This window comes from Dreissena polymorpha, chromosome 5 (assembly GCF_020536995.1).
Source record: "Dreissena polymorpha isolate Duluth1 chromosome 5, UMN_Dpol_1.0, whole genome shotgun sequence".
Classification (NCBI taxonomy): Eukaryota; Metazoa; Mollusca; class Bivalvia; order Myida; family Dreissenidae; genus Dreissena; species Dreissena polymorpha.
In genome coordinates, this window is record NC_068359.1 from 25023503 (window position 1) to 25042180 (window position 18678).

General features: G+C 34.1%; 3 protein-coding genes across 3 annotated transcripts; 1 reads left to right on the forward strand and 2 right to left on the reverse strand.

Moving 5' to 3' along the window:
- The first annotated feature begins 2521 nt into the window (after positions 1-2521).
- LOC127831109 (bifunctional 3'-5' exonuclease/ATP-dependent helicase WRN-like) lies at positions 2522-3064 on the forward strand. Its single transcript, XM_052356099.1, has one exon. It carries the CDS (start codon positions 2522-2524, stop codon positions 3062-3064), a length of 543 nt encoding a protein of 180 aa, XP_052212059.1.
- A 2656-nt stretch (positions 3065-5720) lies between these two features.
- Positions 5721-11991, reverse strand: LOC127831110 (uncharacterized). Its single transcript, XM_052356100.1, has 8 exons — positions 11866-11991; positions 11489-11661; positions 10505-10646; positions 9823-9919; positions 8448-8620; positions 7376-7527; positions 6751-7019; positions 5721-6433 (listed from the first exon to the last, which is right to left on the reverse strand). The coding sequence occupies exons 1-8, from the start codon at positions 11977-11979 to the stop codon at positions 5721-5723; spliced, it is 1833 nt and encodes a 610-aa protein (XP_052212060.1). The 5' UTR covers positions 11980-11991.
- Positions 11992-12817: 826 nt separating this feature from the next.
- On the reverse strand, positions 12818-18493 carry LOC127831111 (uncharacterized). The gene is made up of 4 exons (XM_052356101.1): positions 18383-18493; positions 14151-15172; positions 13325-13375; positions 12818-12832 (listed from the first exon to the last, which is right to left on the reverse strand). The coding sequence occupies exons 2-4, from the start codon at positions 15168-15170 to the stop codon at positions 12818-12820; spliced, it is 1086 nt and encodes a 361-aa protein (XP_052212061.1). The 5' UTR covers positions 15171-15172; positions 18383-18493.
- Positions 18494-18678: the final 185 nt, after the last annotated feature.

Below are 18678 nucleotides of genomic sequence, written 5' to 3' on the forward strand. Positions count from 1 at the left end.
AGTGCGCAGGTATAATTCATGGGTAAAACTGTAAATGGTAAATAAAACACATTGTTGCATGATGGTTAAATCGGTAAATTGATGAATATGGACATGGTAAATACAAATCACATTTGCATGATTATTCAGTTGATTCATGTGTATATATGGAAATGGCAAACAAAAAACAGATTATCGCATGATTTTTCAATTATGTCATTGGTAAATATATAAATGTTAAATAAAACACACTGCTGCATACTTATATTCAAGTTTGTAGCAGGCAGTGTTTGTGAAAGAAGAAACATTAACATTTACTTTGCGAAGAAAAAGCCTATTTGAATTACAATCAGTCCATATTAGGTCAAAGAAGAGGTGAAGTAAGGTAATATGGGTGCATATGAAATGGTAATCAACACGCACTGGTTTCAGTTTCAGTTTCAGAGAATTGTGGAAAGAATTTTTGTGCTTGATAAAACAGTTTTTTTAAGTCGTATTGACAGGACAATCACTATATGATTTCAACATGAAAACAATTAGCAAACAAATAACATTGAGTACTATTTGAATGTGTTAACGATAACAACATATGCGCTTTTCAATTAGGTACATATTGGAGATGATAAAATAAGATTACCTTTGTAAGTGACCTATTTTTGACCCCACGTGACCTAGTTAATAACTTGGTCGAGATGTTAATAGGACATTATTCATAACTATTCTTCATGAAGATTGGGCAATAGTTTTGGCGTGGCCGCTAGTGTTGAAACGTTTTTTATAATTGAATATTGTGACCTAGTTTTTGATCAAGTTGCCCGGTTTAAAATATCTAAGAAGTCAGTGACGAAAACATTTCTTGAAGAATTATCAATAAATGTGGCCTCTAGAGTGTTCACAAAATCTTTCTTTAATTTGATCAAGTGCCTAGTTTTGTACTTATGTTACATAATGTTAACTTGGCCAAGGTATCATGGAGACAAATGACAAAGTTTAATGAAGATCCGGCGATAGATGTGGCTACAAGAGTGTTCACAAGGCAAATGCTGACGACGCATGATAAACAATCAATAGCATTTGTATTTGCAAATTTGCACCCAAACTTGTGTGTCCTTTTAAAATATACCTATGAAGAAAAACAAAAAACAAACACAAATAAAACAAAACAAACATAATAAACCTTTCATTCAGTTATTGCACACAAATAACCAATTTAAGCAATTAAGAACATTTCCTAGTCTTCTATACTTTGGTGCAAAAAGCCCAGGCCCCGTGTTCACAAAGCAAATTGAAATCGATTTTCGATGTCAAATGACATCGATTTTCAATTTTTGACATCGATTTTCAAACTTGATGTTCACAAAGAAAATCGATATCAAATGACATCCAAAATCGATTTTCAATTTGCAATCAGTGCCATCCAAAATCGATTTTCAAATTGCAATCAATGCCTCTGAAAATGAAATTGATATTGGGCATATTCAAATTGAAAATTGATGACAATCACCATGGTAAAAAAACAATATGGCCGACATTGAAAGAAGTCATCGTCTCGGTACATAAATGCAATGTTTCCGATGGATAGGAGAGTTTTCCGTGATCGAGCGAACCCATGGGAAACTTTGTCTCCGTTGGAAGTTCGTGAACAGTACCTGTTATTTTCCGGAAACTATTCTGTTTCTGGTGAATATGCTGAATATGGAGAGGGCTACTGAACGTTCGTGTTCTCTTCCACCGCTCATTTCAACTCTAGCGGCATTGCATTTCTTGCGACTGGAACACATCACATTGTGACTGCGCCGGGCTGCATGGCATTACAAGGTCCAGTGTAAGTAGAGCAGTCAAGTGTGTCGAATGACTTTGTGTTCTTCTCAAGCAACGAAAATGTGTAACGGTCAGTGCAAAACAGTTTTATAACATCGCTGGTACGTATTAGCTCTCAATATAATTCACACTGACAATTAAATGATCTTTGAATGGTTGCCAAGTAAACAAATAAAGGTAGTTAAATATTTCTTAGTCGAATTGGGCTCAATTCAAAACGGTGTATTAGTACTGTATGCTAGATTTATACGTGTTGAAATAAAATACGTGTATGATTCATTTTGTCTGAATTGTGATGCCACCTTTCGGTTTCTTGACGTAGTCGCCAAGTGGCCTGGGAGCGTACACGATTCTAGGATGTTTCGTGAAAGCGCCAAACGTCAGCGCTTTGAAAGAGATATAATGACAATTACATGAAGGCTACTCAGCATTCTATACATAGATGGTGACGTCACTACGTTATTGTCACCTCTATGCTAGGACGCATCACATTCCCCTGGTTAGGAGATTTGTGATTACGCCCAAATAGTTCCGCGTAGGAATGAATTTTTTTTTTTAATGAGAAAATCGGTGTTGAATATGTGTTTAAAATGGAATGTTATTTAAAGAAATTTTATTAAATTATGTTTAAGGGTGATTTCAAATGTCTATAAAGAAGAATTGCAATTATTAGAAACATGTTTATCTGTCTTACTTTCGCTTTCACAATTCAATCGTAAACATGGCAATTCCAAGAGATATCATACTTGAGGTTGCTAAAAAGGGAGGATTTCCCATGCCACTCAAGGAACTGCAAATCGAAGCGTTACTTTGTGTCATTGAAAAACGTGACATTATGGCTATACTCCCAACAGGTTATGGTAAAAGCCTGATTTACCAGCTGGCACCACTTATCCTTAAAGATTATTATAATCTACAGAAGTCTGTTTGCATCGTGTTGACACCTTTGAACAGTATTATGCAAGATCAGATCATTGCACTGCAAAAGATTGGAGTACAAGCCTGTTGTGTGGACTATAACTGTCAGGGTGGTCAAGCATTGTTTGATGATGATGGTGATGAAGGGGGTGCTAAATCAGATGGAGATGTAATATTAACGGTCCCTATGTCCGATATTGCTGATGGAAAGTTCACATTGGTGTATTCTCACCCTGAGGCGCTTTTAAGCACTGATACGGGGAAATCCTTGATACAAAATTTGGAGAATAAAAAAATAATTTCGTGCATAGCTGTAGACGAGGCACACATGATTCTGGAATGGTAATTGTTTCTATTATTTATACTGATGTTTAATACATATACACATGGCTGGTAGATTTAACACTTGAAAAATGGTGATTAAACAGTTACCTAATCCACCCCTGATCCAGGTCTCCAAGTCACCTCACCAACAAAATTTCACCTACATGATTATAGCCATTCACTAAGCAAATATGAAGATATTCAATGAGTAAGATATGTGAAATACTCCAGAGTTTGGCAGTTATATCACCTATCTTGATTTTAAATTTGATCCTCAAACTGATCCTGGATCACATACTAATTCCAATTTCAATTTCAACTACTGAAATGCTTGGAAAATTTACATGTGTATTCCGTTTGATATTCTGAACAATTAACCCTTTGCATGCTGGGAAATTTGTCGTCTGCTAAAATGTTGTCTGCTAAATTTTTAAAATTAGCATTTTCTTCGATTTTTTTTTCAAAGAATACTATCAGAATAGCAAACAGTTTGGATCCTGATGAGACGCCACGTTTTGTGGCGTCTCATCTGGATCCAAACTGTTTGCAAAGGCCTTCAAATTCCGGTTCCAGCGCTCAAAGGGTTAATGAAGAACAATCTTTAATGAAGTATGACTGAGTTACGATAGTACTTGATCCCGATATAACTTTTGGCACTTGATCCTTTGTGAACATGGGGCCAGGTGATCACTTCAGGATGCATTTTTTTTTTAAACAACACACACAACTGAATAATATGTGTTTATTAATACATAAAATACATATATAAGTCCAAAAGAGGTATAATGATAAACACAATAATGACATCAATAATGCTGTACTTTTTTATAATGGTTTATGATTATGACAATGATGGTCAGCTGACAATCATTTGAGACACTGCATACAGTTTTCTGCTCAACAACTCTGAATTGACACTTGTAAGAACTACACAGTTTTTAAAATAAGTTAAAACAGGGTCATTATCCATATTTTTTTCACTGAAAATCTTTCATACTGAAAAGAGCAAAACCATGGGATAGTATTATGGACCTATGTCTCTGGCTCATTTAACCTGACAGATAATTGATTTCCAATCCTGTGCATTTTATGTCATGTTTTTCTTTCACAAATAAAAAACATTCAATAATACAAGTTGACATGAGGTGAGGTAGCAACAATTGTAAGATTGAATGACAAAAGTCTAAGTAACACATATTGAATTTCACTTAAATAATTCAAATAAGACAGGAAATTTTACTAATAACACTATTTGTACCTCAATTTCATCAATATCAAAACAGTTTTATCATATACATGTACTTATATTTATATACACGGAAAAGTACAACACAAATTTATTTATAATATTACGTTAAAATATTATTCACAGTAAGGCTAAGAAAATAAACGTGTCACTCATGACCAGAACAACCAAGACTCACACAACTTTTGTCACTAGTGGCTATTTTAAAACATTATAATGAATAAATCATGCAAAACAAGTTAAAAGCTACACAATTTTTAATAGTTAACACAAATTGAAAATAAATAAGGAAGTGTTTGCATATTTCTCATATCTAAACAAGAGATGTGTTTGTCAGAAACACAATGCCCCCTATTGCGCCGCTTTGAATCCATATCTTTGACCTTGAAGGATGACCTTGACCTTTCACCACTCAAAATGTGCAGCTCCATGAGATACAAAATGTACACATGCATGCCAAATATCAAGTTGCTACATGTATCTTCAATATTGCAAAAGTTATTGCAAAACTTTAACCTACGTTAAAGTTTTAGGTTAAAGTTTTGGGACAGAATGACAGACAGACAGACAGGTTAAAAACAATATACCCCCGATCATTCGATCCGGGGACATAAAAATGATTGCATGAACAAGACTGACATATGCTTCATCAATCACATATTACTATGAGTGAAGTAGACCACTCTCCATTGCACATATGTGCCCTCACAAAAAGATTTCTCCTTTTAAAATACTTAACCTGATAATACAAATGCCATACTAGTAACTAATGTTTTCCAACAATTTTGGGTAAAAATATCCAGTGGAGTAAGTTCATATGGTGACAACTATTCATAGAAAGTTCTCACTGTTTTTGCTTCTGATATTTGGGTAGAGAAAAAATGGATGTTATATAGTTAGATGAAAAGTAGAATTCTTGTCTTTTTACATAAATGTAATAACATGCATTCTTATGTGATGCCATGGTTATAGGTCCAGTAAATGCAATATAACTTTTTTTCTGACATATTTTAGCAATCAGACTGTAAAAATTGTAAATGGTATGACAATTGATACATATTTCTTCAACAATAAATATCAAAATATTGTGCATCTGGTAGAAGGAATTGCTGGTTGCTAAAATCAAACTTTTGATGGTCTGTGCTCAATATTTACACATGATTTATTTTACAGGTTACAAAACAATATTAATGTTCCATTAATATTAAGCGCCATAAACCATTTCTCAGACTTCAGGTGTGTTTTTTTATGTTGTTTTTTACACAATTTAATTTTCATGTGCACTTAAATTAAAGAAGGATACAAAACTTTAGTGCAAATAGCAAAAAGCAAAAAAACCCACATTTTTTTCAATTTTGCAAAAATAAGTGTTGAAGATCTGACTACAAAAATCAATTTAACGAGTCCTTATTGGCATTAACAGCATCCCTTATTAGTCTTCATTGTCATCAAAAGCAAGCTTATTAACTGCTCTGGAGCTGTGCCTGATTATAAAGTCCTTTAATTTGTCTTTGTTCACAGCACCAATCACATTTGATGAAATTTTCTTGAAAGGATTCATTTGTCTACCCTTCTGATAGTTGAAAGGCCTTATTTTTCGAATTGCATCCCCTAATCTTGAAATATCTTCTGATATTGACTTTCTGGAGTGTCTATCTTTATGTGTCTTGCTTCCTTCTAGTCCATTTACCATTGCACTGATTACAGGTGCTGCCTTCGATATTCTTAGCATAGCTTTATCACTTTTTCCGGCTCCAAGTCCTCTAATTACGTGTTTGACAAGACGAATATTATTCTCCTGTTCCATGTCTGCTGGTTTGTTTTTTCCTGGTCGGCCTTTTCTGTTGACCAACAATCCCAGTTTCACTCTAGCACTTTCAAAGTCTGACAACAGGCATTCAGTTTTAGTAAGGAAGTTGACACACTCAATAGCATACTTTGATTTGTAGGATGACAATCCTACAAACAGTGGAATGAATCGTTTCATAAGAATTGTAATCATGTCTATATCACCTGATTTTATTGCATCATTGAACATGATAAAATCCATTGCAACTCTGACAATCCCAAGGCTGTATGAAAACACACCATCTTCTGCTTCGTCAGTTTTACAATCTTCAGGCACTCTTATGCGGACAGCTTCACCTGAAAGCCAAACAAAATTATTTTTACAATAGAAAAGCTGTCATCATAAACAAATAACTTAAAGATACAATTAGTTGTAATTTACCTCTGACTGATTAGACTGATATATGTTAAAAAAGCAAGTTTCCAATTAAAGGTTACACATACCAGGAAATAATATAATATTTTTGATAAAAAAAACAAAGAAAAATCAAGACGAGGCATTCAGTAAATGCACATGATCTGGATTGGATGTTTATTAGTGAGTTTTGTGAAACAAAGCCCAAATTAGGTCAAGGTCAAATATGGGTTTGAATTAAGAATTTATATTTAATTACCATTTTTTATAAGATCAATGGTTTTCCCGACATCTTTTGAAGGCACCGTAACACAGTACAAATGGCCACTGCGCCGAAGGTATATTTTAGCATCTTTTGGAGCAGAGTATGGGCAGAACAGTGTATCCACCACTTTGGTCACTTGCTCCTGTAACCACTGCTTCTTCCCTTTGGTATTAGAAGTCTTCACTTCTTCCGGAACCAGAGACCCCAAGTCTGTCTTGCAATCAGCCCCCCATCTTTCACAAGCTAACTCTATCACAAGAGCTCTGAAAAGATGTAAAATAATTAACAAACAATAAAATAAAAGCTACAATGACAGGGCCTAAGACATTACTGTTAATTGTATTACTCTGAGCCATCACCAACTCTAACAACCCTGTGTTAGCCCTTATACTAAATGATGAAACCACTGTGTCAACATTTATTATGTTGAATCGCTGGTAATAGCAAATGGCAAACAACTACAGTCATGCATAACACTGAAGTGCCAATTTTCTATGTAAATCTCTTAATAGGCATTCAAAATATATTTCTATAATTTTGCTCAAGCAAGAACCAACACAGTTAACGGATTTTATGATGATAATGTTAATTTATAATGACAGCATATAAGTGTACAAACCTAGTGACAGTAATGAGGAAGTCTTTGTGTGATTCATATCCATTAGCCTTAACTTGACCATTAACGTTTGTTCTATGAAGAATTGCTCTGTACTGGGCAAGTGATCCCTCTTCACGAGCTGTTTCTGGTATGTAGAAGGTTTTGATGATTTTCTGAAAATACATAACACACATTTTGTTTCATATCAGGGGACAGCAGTTTCGACAAGACTTCAGCAGAATAGGTTCTGATCTCTTGGCAAGGTTTACTAACATTCCTGTTCTCGTGTTCACTGCTACAGCTTCACCAGATGCTCAAAAGAAGATATGCGCAAGTCTTCAACTTAAAACTCCAAAGATAATAGCAATGAATCCTGATAGACCAAACATTAAATATATTAAAACTGAACGACCGTCTTCTTCAAACACACAAGACCATCTGGATGAGATCCTTACTCCTATGGCTGAACAGCTTATCAAAGAAAAACATCAATATCAACTTACTATCATGTACACGGACACATATGTAATAAGCTATGTCTATGCTTTCTTTGAGAAAAAAATGGGTGACCTTCAGTATGTGGGAGATGCCGTGCCGGAGAACAGACTTTTTGCTCAGTACCACCAAACATATACAGAAAAAATGAAACGACACATAGTCAAAGAGCTATGCAAAGAAAATTCGAAGATCAGACTCATATTTGCAACTGTAGCCCTTGGAATGGGACTAAATGCACCAAATATCAGAACTGTTATTCATTACAAGCCACCAACTTCCATCGAAAAGTACTTCCAGGAAACTGGCCGGGCCGGAAGGGATGGATTACCAAGTACGGCAGTTATGTATTATAACAATACTGACATACGAAGAAATCGACCAGGAATAGAGCGGCAAATGATACAATATTGCAAGAACAGTTCAAAATGCATGAGACTATTAATGCTGGAATGTTTTGGATATTCAAAAAGTGAAAATATTGATAACAACTTGTGTTGTAGCATTTGTGATAAGAATCTTCAAACAACAGTTGACTAATACAAAACAAGAATTAGCCTATATGAAAACTGTCACTATAGAGATACCATTCACATACCTCTAACAAGTCTTGCTGAACATGAAATAGTTCTTCGATGACTGGAGACAACTGGTCAAACCTCTCTGTTCGACTGTGAGTACCAGATCTCAGAACGCGTGCCGAATCAAATGTTACCCGTGTCAGCTGATCACCACCCAGGGGAATACTGGCCATGTTGTTAAACTCATCACCTGAAAATAACCAAAACAAATAATTAATTGTTGCATTTTATTTGTTTCATAAAAATACTAATTTGTTTCAATGCACATTCTTGTAGTATTTTTAGTTGTTTATGTTTTCTTTACCGATATACAATATATTTGGTATGCCTGATGTTTAGGACACTGTGATTAAAGAATTTAAGTGTTATGTGCGTATTTTTCCGAATAATAGAGACACTTATAAATGGAGAAGACAATTAACTTTTTTCCTTGTTTTCGCTCTGTTATTGTATTCATAAATGAAAACTTTGAGCTTTATGTATATAAAACAAAAATGCTTAATATGGTGTTTGTGAAACAGAAAGCCAGTAAAACATTTTCATTAGTATTAGCAATAATAAATACCATTTCTGACACCAATATTTTTGTAGAATGGGAATAGTGTATAACATAATGATGTATATTGTAACTGAAAAGAGTTTCAAACAGTTTATCAAGCAACTAAACTGTAATATGTTGCAACATATTAGGGAAAGATCTAGGATCCGATATGGTACAGGGTGCTGCATAAAAGGAGCAGGGTGGAAATTTGGACCAAAAATTTTCTTTTAGTTTGCTATATCCAGGGTACTCATTAGTCAAATGCATGTGATCAAGGGTTTAAAGCACATCTGCTGCATTTTTCATTAAATATTTGGGAAAATTAAATATTTTCATAATTTTTTGTTGGCCAGAACAGAGGGGCAGGAGGGAAGAACAAAAAAGGAGCAGGTTGCAGCACCCTCCTGTTTTACTTTAGATCTTTCCCTAGACATACATTGTATATAACTAAAGCAAAGCAAAAGTGTGGCCGTAACACATGCTTATTACGTCATATTTTACTAGTACGCGAAGCAGGAAAGTGTAAACATCGTTGAAAATTTTAAAAATCCATGTAAAGTATCTTATTTTTCAATTGACTTTAATGAAATAAAGACGAGACTTTTGAGCCGACACAAAAACCCCATAAAAACACAAACTGAAATTGATAAAAACGGACTATGTAAATATTTCAACAAAAGCATGACACGTTGTGCACATTTTCCTTCTTTCTGGGGGAATTTGTTTTCAAATTAGGGAAAAAATAAACCTTTGGGGTCAAATTTTCGGCCTCAAAAATATGCCCTGTAAAGAATATGGAAAAACAACAATAACATGAACTTGGAAACTGTGGTCTAACTCAAACTAAATACCTCTCCCAGCAGATGTATATAATGACTCTATGGTTCCTAATATAGTGTCCATTATCTGAACACAATTAGGTAATGACTTTGGGTCTTTCATGATCACCTAATTAAAAAAAATCCATGTAGCTTAGTTCTTAACTATTTACTAGTATATATATATATATATATATATATATATATTCTTTAGGAAAATATCTAGGACCACTTAAGTTATACAGGGTGCTGCTTAAGTGTTAACCTTTTAGTAAACACTTATTATTAGTAAATTCATTTGCATAAAAAGACAAGACTGTGTATTTTGGTGATTAGTTAACATGGCAACATAATTGGTGTATTTTTAACATGTCCATTATTCTGTTGCTACTTGATTATATTGTTAACAGGTATTTGATAAAAAGAATATTCCTATTTTAAAACAATTTTGCTTGTTGTTTGAATAATGTTTTAAGTGTGTTTTATTCTAGAAAGTGACCATTTTTCCTACCAAAAAGCTGTAGGGTTGGTCATTTTTGCAAACTACAATGTTTACAGAATCTCAATTAACCAAAAAGTCAAAATGTGATTTTTGACCACAAGACTGATTTTCCCAGCTGCGGTCACATATAATGAAGTTAATTGTCAAAATGTACAAAATTTTCATTTAGCCAATTCCATTATTCATTAAATCATATTTATTTGTCCTACTTACAAACATTGGATGAACTTGTGATGGTCTATCAACCACTTGTCTGTATTTATGGTCCACAAGACGAGGTGTTGCCGTAGAAAACATGGACAATGGCTGTATTTCTTCTACCAGTATCCGCATGACAAGCTGAGTACATCTTTTCCTACAAATAAAGAAAATCAAAGCGCTGAAGGCACTGAATTTGTTCGGCATTGCTGTTGTATAATCTTAGACGCAACTCAGTTTTCAAAATTATGTTATAGCTTTTTATATCGCAAGTTTGAAATGACCACAACCCATTCAAATTTATAAAGAGCTTGTCTAAAAGCACTGGTCAAGATGTGGGTTTTTTTCAAATCATTAATAAAAAGCTTTAAGCTTCATTTTAGGAAAACAGGGCTTAATGCATATGCATTAATTGTCATCCCAGTACCAGAAACTCCCTTTAAACAAAAAACACCACAATATCAGAAAGTGTCGTCCTCGATTAGCCTGTGCACATTGCACAGGCTAATCTGTGTGCACAGGCTAATCTTTTATGACATGCATTAAGCCCCGTTTTCCTTGAAAGCAGCCAATATGTACAGATTTCAATGACAAACACTAGACTGGCAAATGTTGTCTTACAAGCTGTTAAATACTTTTGAATACATACACACTTTGTAGTGTACCAGTGGAGACTATAAACAGGCAGATGCGGTGGATAGGCTAGGATCGTCAGCTTAATTTTACTGCAGTTATCCATACAGGTAGTGGTAACGGTTCCTAGCGTACTTAATGCAGACTGACTTGAAAAATTGTCTCTACATTATTTGTGAGCTAACACTCACATATAAAAAATGAACATTACCTTATGTAATTATCTGAATTGAAAATGTATTGCTGGATTACAAACAGAAAGGTTGCAATTCAATTAACATGGTTAACTGTTTCTTATTGTTCTTTTCTTCACTCACATGTTGTATTTGCGCTACTTTCAATCAAGTTGAGAAAATAAATGAATACCTTAATGCTTCATGTTCGTTTGAAGACAAAAAGAAGATGGTAGGGTCAGGTCCTTGGGCAGCTATCTGTTTCGGTTGTGTGCTCAGTCCTTGAAGATCTCTTGGGTCAAATCTGTCGATAAGGATCGACCAATGAGTGTAGTGAAAATCTCTGTTTCCACTACCAAGCCTGACCTGTGGAAAATAAATTCATATTGCTCCTGTTGAATGTACAGACTCTATCTGTTTTAATTGTTGTTTTCTCATTTTTTTATCAAAATTATTCTTATATATTAAATATATATTTATATATTAAATATTGTTAAAGTGCAACAAATAGTAAAACATTGATAAAATTATACAGCTTAATTAAAGTTACAAACATATTAACTTCCTAACCTGATAAGCTTTTATGTGCCCGTCAATGTTATCAACTGTGATTTTGATGGTTTTCCCAATAGCCAAAGCAGAAACTACATCCCGACCATTTATTTGTCCAAGGTCATCCAACATTGGCAGCTTGCTTTTTGTCAGGGTTGGCACCAATCGACCGCCCCCGGTTTTAACCAGCGGTTTTAACCGGTTAAAACCGCCCCGGTCAATACTCCTGAAGTGGTCATTACTGGTCAATAGTGGTCGATTGAACTTTAGCCCCAATTTTAATTAATATTCCATGCCTAATTAAACTATATTGATAATATAAATTAAACAGACATGTTGCCAATAATGTCTTAAGCTATTTATACACACTATTTTATACCTGTTCATGCAATTTGTAGGCCAATCTCTCGACATTTTGCAAATTAGTCAAAGTTGGTAGATTGGATTTTTCTGGTCGATTGAACTTTTTTTCAATTCTAATGAATTATGAATTCTCAGATAATTCTGTGCTTGATTCAGCAAGAACCTGTCAATTACTGTGTATGAGTTGTTCCTCATGCCCCACTGTCCCCACAGTCTCCTCACCTATACAGGATGGGGCACCCAAAACTGATAATAGGGCCTTAAATGGCACCTTTTTGACACAACCTTTACTTGTCATGTTTTCTTGCCTAGATTTCTTTAAATAATTTTTAAACAAAATAGTGAAAAATTCTTATATTTTCCATTGATATAAAAATAAAAAACATAATAAGAAATAATTAATCAAAGAAAACAATAATTGAAAAGAAGAGTCTATTAAGTAGACCCACAATTGGAAAACATTTTTGTTGTCAAAATCAAGAACTTTGATTGCTTAATCATTTGAATACCAATTGAACTTTTAAATGTGAAAGGAAAAAAAAAACGCTCATAATACAGAAAGGAGACTACTTATAAGTTACTATTAAATTAATAGCAAGTAATCGCCTTATGTGTGAGTGATCTGAAATAGATTTGCTTCATTGTCAATATCAGAGACATAAAACTGCATGGATTTTATTACCAATTAAGGCTTAGGGGCCAGATTTATGACCCTAGAAAACACAAGAGTTCTGTTTGTCCATCTGCTTATCAAATAGATATATCAATAGATAAGTGAAATACTATGGTAACTACAATAGTAAAAATACTTTAGTAACAGATGTGATACACCGAGATAAAGATATTGCATAGGTCCTTATATTTAAGGCCATTTCCATAAATAATAAAGATTTAATTTTTTACAACTTTAAAGATTTTTTTTACAATAAATGACTCAAAGTTTATCAATTACAGAATAATTATTGATTTAATATAACATAGCTCCTTTGTGATGTTTTCATGCTACAATTTTCAATCGACCAGTATTGACCAGTATTGACCAGTAATGACCGGTTTTAACCGGGTATTGACCGCCGGCCCGGTCAATACTCAATTGACCGGTCAATATGCCAACCCTGCTTTTTGTAGGTATTGACATTCCCAGGTTGTGTAAAAACTCCATGAGCTGGAAATGAAATTTGAAATCTCAAGCATTGTTTGATATTTAACAACACTTAAAGCTGCACTCCATAAACTCTAAATCAATATGTTTGACATTGGCATAGGTTGCTTTGAACATAAATGATTTTTATTCAAACTAAAACTAATTTGTATTAACCAAAAAATGTATGTTTGAAAGTTCTAGGGTACATGTATGACTAATTGTACATATATGTCCGTTTTAAATTGGTAAGAGAAGAAATAGAAACCTTATCTACAATGTAGACTAGTAGTTTAATATATATATATTTATATAAAAAAGCCATCTATGGAGCGTGACTTTAAACTACAGATACATCACAGGCATTCATGATAACCATTGATTGAATCTTCATGCACATTACAATTATGTTTTAATACCGTCATTATGTGCACATTTTTGTATGAAATTATAACAGACATTTAAAAAAAGTTCACACAATAGTGTGAGCTGTTACAGCAAAATGGAAAGAACATGACTGCACATATAATACATTGTTAAATATGATATAAATTTATAATAAAGTACACATACATAATCCAGAATGTAAATGCCAACCATTCCACAGGCTTATAAACTAACATTTTGAATCCATTAGCCCAACATTTTTCTTTTAATCTGTTTGTGTAGTGGATATAGAAGTTATCTCTGAAATTTTACTAGCCCATCACACATTTTAGGGGCCATGGCTAATTTGGGCTAAAGCTAATTTATATCCCTGTTACAGTTAATGTTTTAAGGCCAGAATAAAAATACTTACTCCATTCCCTGCATTATATCTTATACATGATGCAGCAACAGCTTTTTGAAAGGCAATCATGTGGTTGTTCCGTAAGTACATGCCAAGTGCATACATAGCTGCTATACCATGTTTTTTCTCTGGAACTGCAAGATCCATTAGGCAAGACAGGGTTATCAGAAACTGCAACACCTTCGGACATTTCAAGTGCATTTCTTTTACAATGTCACTGAAAAAGGTTTCAGGTTCTAGTTCTGACATCTTTGTCCTTAAAACACTTTTGTCTTTTGTTCCACAGATCCTGTTTAGTTCTCCAGATAGTCGTTGCAATAAACATAGATATAGTCTTTCATTTACAGAAGGGAGATCAAGAAGTTTTTCCAAAACAGTATTAACACTTACAGTGTCTTTTGATGATTGTTCAAATATTGTTATGACACTTTTCTTTTCGTTAACAGTAATTTCAGGAGGCATCAGTATTTTCTTCTTATGAAAACTGTATGGATTATTAAGATCTACATTTTGATTTACGGTTGTTGAATACAAATGGTCAAGGCTTTGTGTTTTTGTTTTGCTTGGTATACCAGAGTATGAATGATCAATGCTGCCTGATTTTGGACTAATAACTGAATCAATACATCTTGATGGAGATGGAGATGGCATCTTAAAAAAAGCCCTTGAACTTTTTCTAGATTTTACTGGTACAGTTGTGTCCTTGAACTTCTTAACTACTGGAGAAACAGAATGCATAATTAATCTCTTTGTTCTATCCTCACTCTTCTTTAGTTCTTTCATGTTCATTTGTAAATTCAACTTCATTTCTGATAGTTTGTCCAATATTTTCAAACATGTGTCACAAACCAACAGATTCTCATGTCCTACTTTCACAAGGTCTTCAATATTGCAGCCCAGACATTCAAACTGTTTTTTCAGTAGTATGGATCGCATAGCTACATTTCTTAAGTTTTTTAAATGTCCTTGAGATGAACGATTACAGGTTAGACAGGCCCTCACTGACTTTACTGGAGTTGCTGTTTCCATGGCTACAAAAGACAATAACATAGTATTAACAAAATCTGAGCATGACCTTTTCACAGGCTTGTGGTCTTCAAACTGGATATTAACCACCGCATGCCAAATCAAGTTTGTTAGATAAACTATATACAAATGATGTTTAAGCATACACTTAATACAGCATAGTTAAAGCAGGGCTTTTTCATGCTGATTTTATAGCCGTTATTCAGTCATATTCCCAATGGCAAAACATACCTTTTTTCCAAAATCCACTAAAAACATTCCCAATGGTGAATGGATAGTTTCAGTTTTCAAAGTATAGAAATAAAAAGATTTTCAGTGTAGAAAAAGGACTGGTAGGTTGAAATAACCATTTTTCTGATAGGTTTTCAGTTTCTATTTTATAACAATTAACTTAGAAATTTAACTAATAATATTTACCCAATTTAGGGTGAATTGACACTTCAATTCCCAATTTCAAGGGTATGGGTCATGTTCCCAAAGTAGGGTATACCTAAGGTAAAGGAATAAATCAACAAAGTTTAAGCAAGAAAGCTTTTGTATTATGCTTACAGGGGGATAAATGCAGCAAAAAGTTAACTGGAACTGATTGAATTAGTTATGTTTTGAAATGTGAATATGGATATAGGAGGCTTTATAATTTTCAAATAAACTTTTGCTGATTGATAACAAATGCCATGACAATGTTTTGAAATACTAATTATATTATTATTATGTAAATGATTTTTAATAATTCTCTAAAGGGTGAACTTTAATTGGCTATTTTTGACAAATAACTGCATATGCTGTCTTGCCTAATCTGTTATCATACAAATAAATTTTACCCTTTATTTTTACATCTTCTCACATTAACACTAAATCCCGAAAGAATTATCGTGGTAAAAAAATTCAAAGTTTTTTGCCGGGTTATTCTAACCTGGTGGACTGACTGTACAATATCATACCACTTTCGGAGACTTACATGTAGTACCACATAAGACATACATGCCATAATTTTTTAGGTCCAAAGCGGGACATTACATAAAAAATTGTCGGGACATTTGACCAAAAAGCGGGACACCTAAAACGATCTATCATTTCACCTTTACTGTAGTCAGTATAGAACTAACAAATACTCTTGATACTTTTATTCAAGACATAAAACATCTGATGTGAAGCATGGAATCTAAAACATAACAATAACAGTTTTATAAAATAATACAATAGCAAACAACGAGGATAATATTCATCTTTTTAGAGTACAAAATCTAGAACATTACGAAAACAATACTCATTATATTAATTTCAATGGCAAACATTAACGCAGGGGAGGCTATCCAGTACACTGAAAGTACGGGTTACAGTAAACTATCTACCGAACAGTTACACACGGAATGCGCGGCCGTACACATTTCCGAGGTAGGTTTTTGGTGGAAGCAAACCGTCTTTGTGTTCATTTTAAATCTCAACAACGCCTCAACCGTTTTTACACCAACAAAAACAAAAGGACAAAAGAAGTCTATGGATTTTTTTGTTTTTCATAAAAAAAGAAGTCTATGGATGCTTTACTCGAATTATTTTTCTCTAATGTTAATTATCATATTTTGTTTTCTTCTTATATACACAGATTAAACTGAATTGTGAATTGTCAGGCGCTGTATTGGGGAAGTGTCAAACTGTGATGAATACCAACACGTTGCTTTTATTACAATAACACAAGACAAGATGGGTACCACTTTTACTGTTTGTTGCGATGTTTTTTTAAGCATGTATCCATGCGCAGTTTGTTACTTGTCAATTGTCGCGGCTTAATTGGAGTAGGGTCAAACTGTCATGCATAGCACCTCGTTGTTTTTAGCTTAATTGGAGTAGGGTCAAGCTGTCATGCATAACACCTCGTTGTTTTATAACAATTACACCCAATTACACTAGACAGGATGGGTATCACTTATTGGACTGTTTGTTGCGATTTTGGTATATTGCACATTCGGATTATCCCGCTATTTATGAACTAAACATTGAATGTAAAAGACTCATTAATGACGTAGAGTTAATTTTACAAAACAATTGTTTTGTAAACCGTTTCAAACGAATACAAAAATAAACACATTTTCAACATTTATTTCATTATAATACAACTATCGATAGCAATAAGCGACCACTATCTTGAAGACCACCATGGTGTGAATGCCTGATGAAATCAATAATTAGCCGATAAATCGCTGATAAGGTGTCATAAACAACACTGGTACACACGATAAGTAGAATTGGATTGTTATTTGGGGGCAATAAAGGGATTAGCGGGGGTAAGTGTTAGCGAAACAGAGCTTGAATAGCGAATTTTATTGGGAACCTATAGACCTTACATCGTTTTTTACGAATGTCGGGACAAATCGTCTCATATCGGGACGGCGGGACAAAGGGCCCAAAAGCGGGACTGTCCCGCCGAGATCGGGACGTATGGCATGTATGCATAAGAATATGTGTTCAAACCTATGAAAATGTGTAAATGCTTTAGTTTAGAATAAAGGTGTGATATACATGTTGAGCAATATAGCAACTCATTTTGCTGTAATAAATTATTTTACAATCTGAGAAAATAATTACTAGTACATGGGAAAACATCTTCAATTAGCATTAATGTGAAAATACTGAGCAAAGGCCTGGGATTGAACCCAGGACCTCCAGAGTGGTAGTCAGACACTTTAACCACGGCGCTAAAGATCTATCCCAACAACAAGGCTGTTGGAAGTGACCTTATTTCACTACACTCCTCCCCCTTTATAATGTTTCAAGGCCCAGATTCGCCCGCTACAGCATGTCTTGCATCCGCATGGCCCTCCCAGACACCATTGAACAGCTCAGACCCATTCCCGCATTCACAGTTCTTTTTTGCCTCGTCGCCATTAATGTGAAAATACTGGGCTCAGGCCGGGGATTGAACCCACGACCTCCAGAGTGGTAGTCAGACACTCAAGAGCTAGCCCAACAGCAAGGCTGTTGGAAGTGACCTTATTTCACTACAGCTTTAATGTGTGTGGTTCATTGTTGTAAAATACTATATAACATTACTATGACATTGACACCGACAGTTAATGTAATATATCAAATAGCTTTTTATTGGTGATTTATCGTATTTCATCTAATTAAACTTACAGCCAAACAATGTATGCAACAATAAATAATAACTACAACTTACATGATTGTAACTGACAATCAGTATACTCATATATTGTTACCTTGAACGTTGACAAACTGAGATGATGTCAATCGGCAGCCATGTTGAAAAAGTAGTGCTACCCACAATTCCTTTCGCGATAGTACACAGGTCAGTAAGACCGGTGTGTACACAATGGGCTACTCAGTCTTATGATTGTAATCATCCATTGCACAATTAATTCAAATATCAGCATGTAAAATGACCACATTGACTTACATCATAATTAAATCAAAATTAACAAGCGAAATTTTATTTTATTAAAGCGTTTCCACACGTTAAACTAGGTTTGATCAACAGCCTATATATATATATATA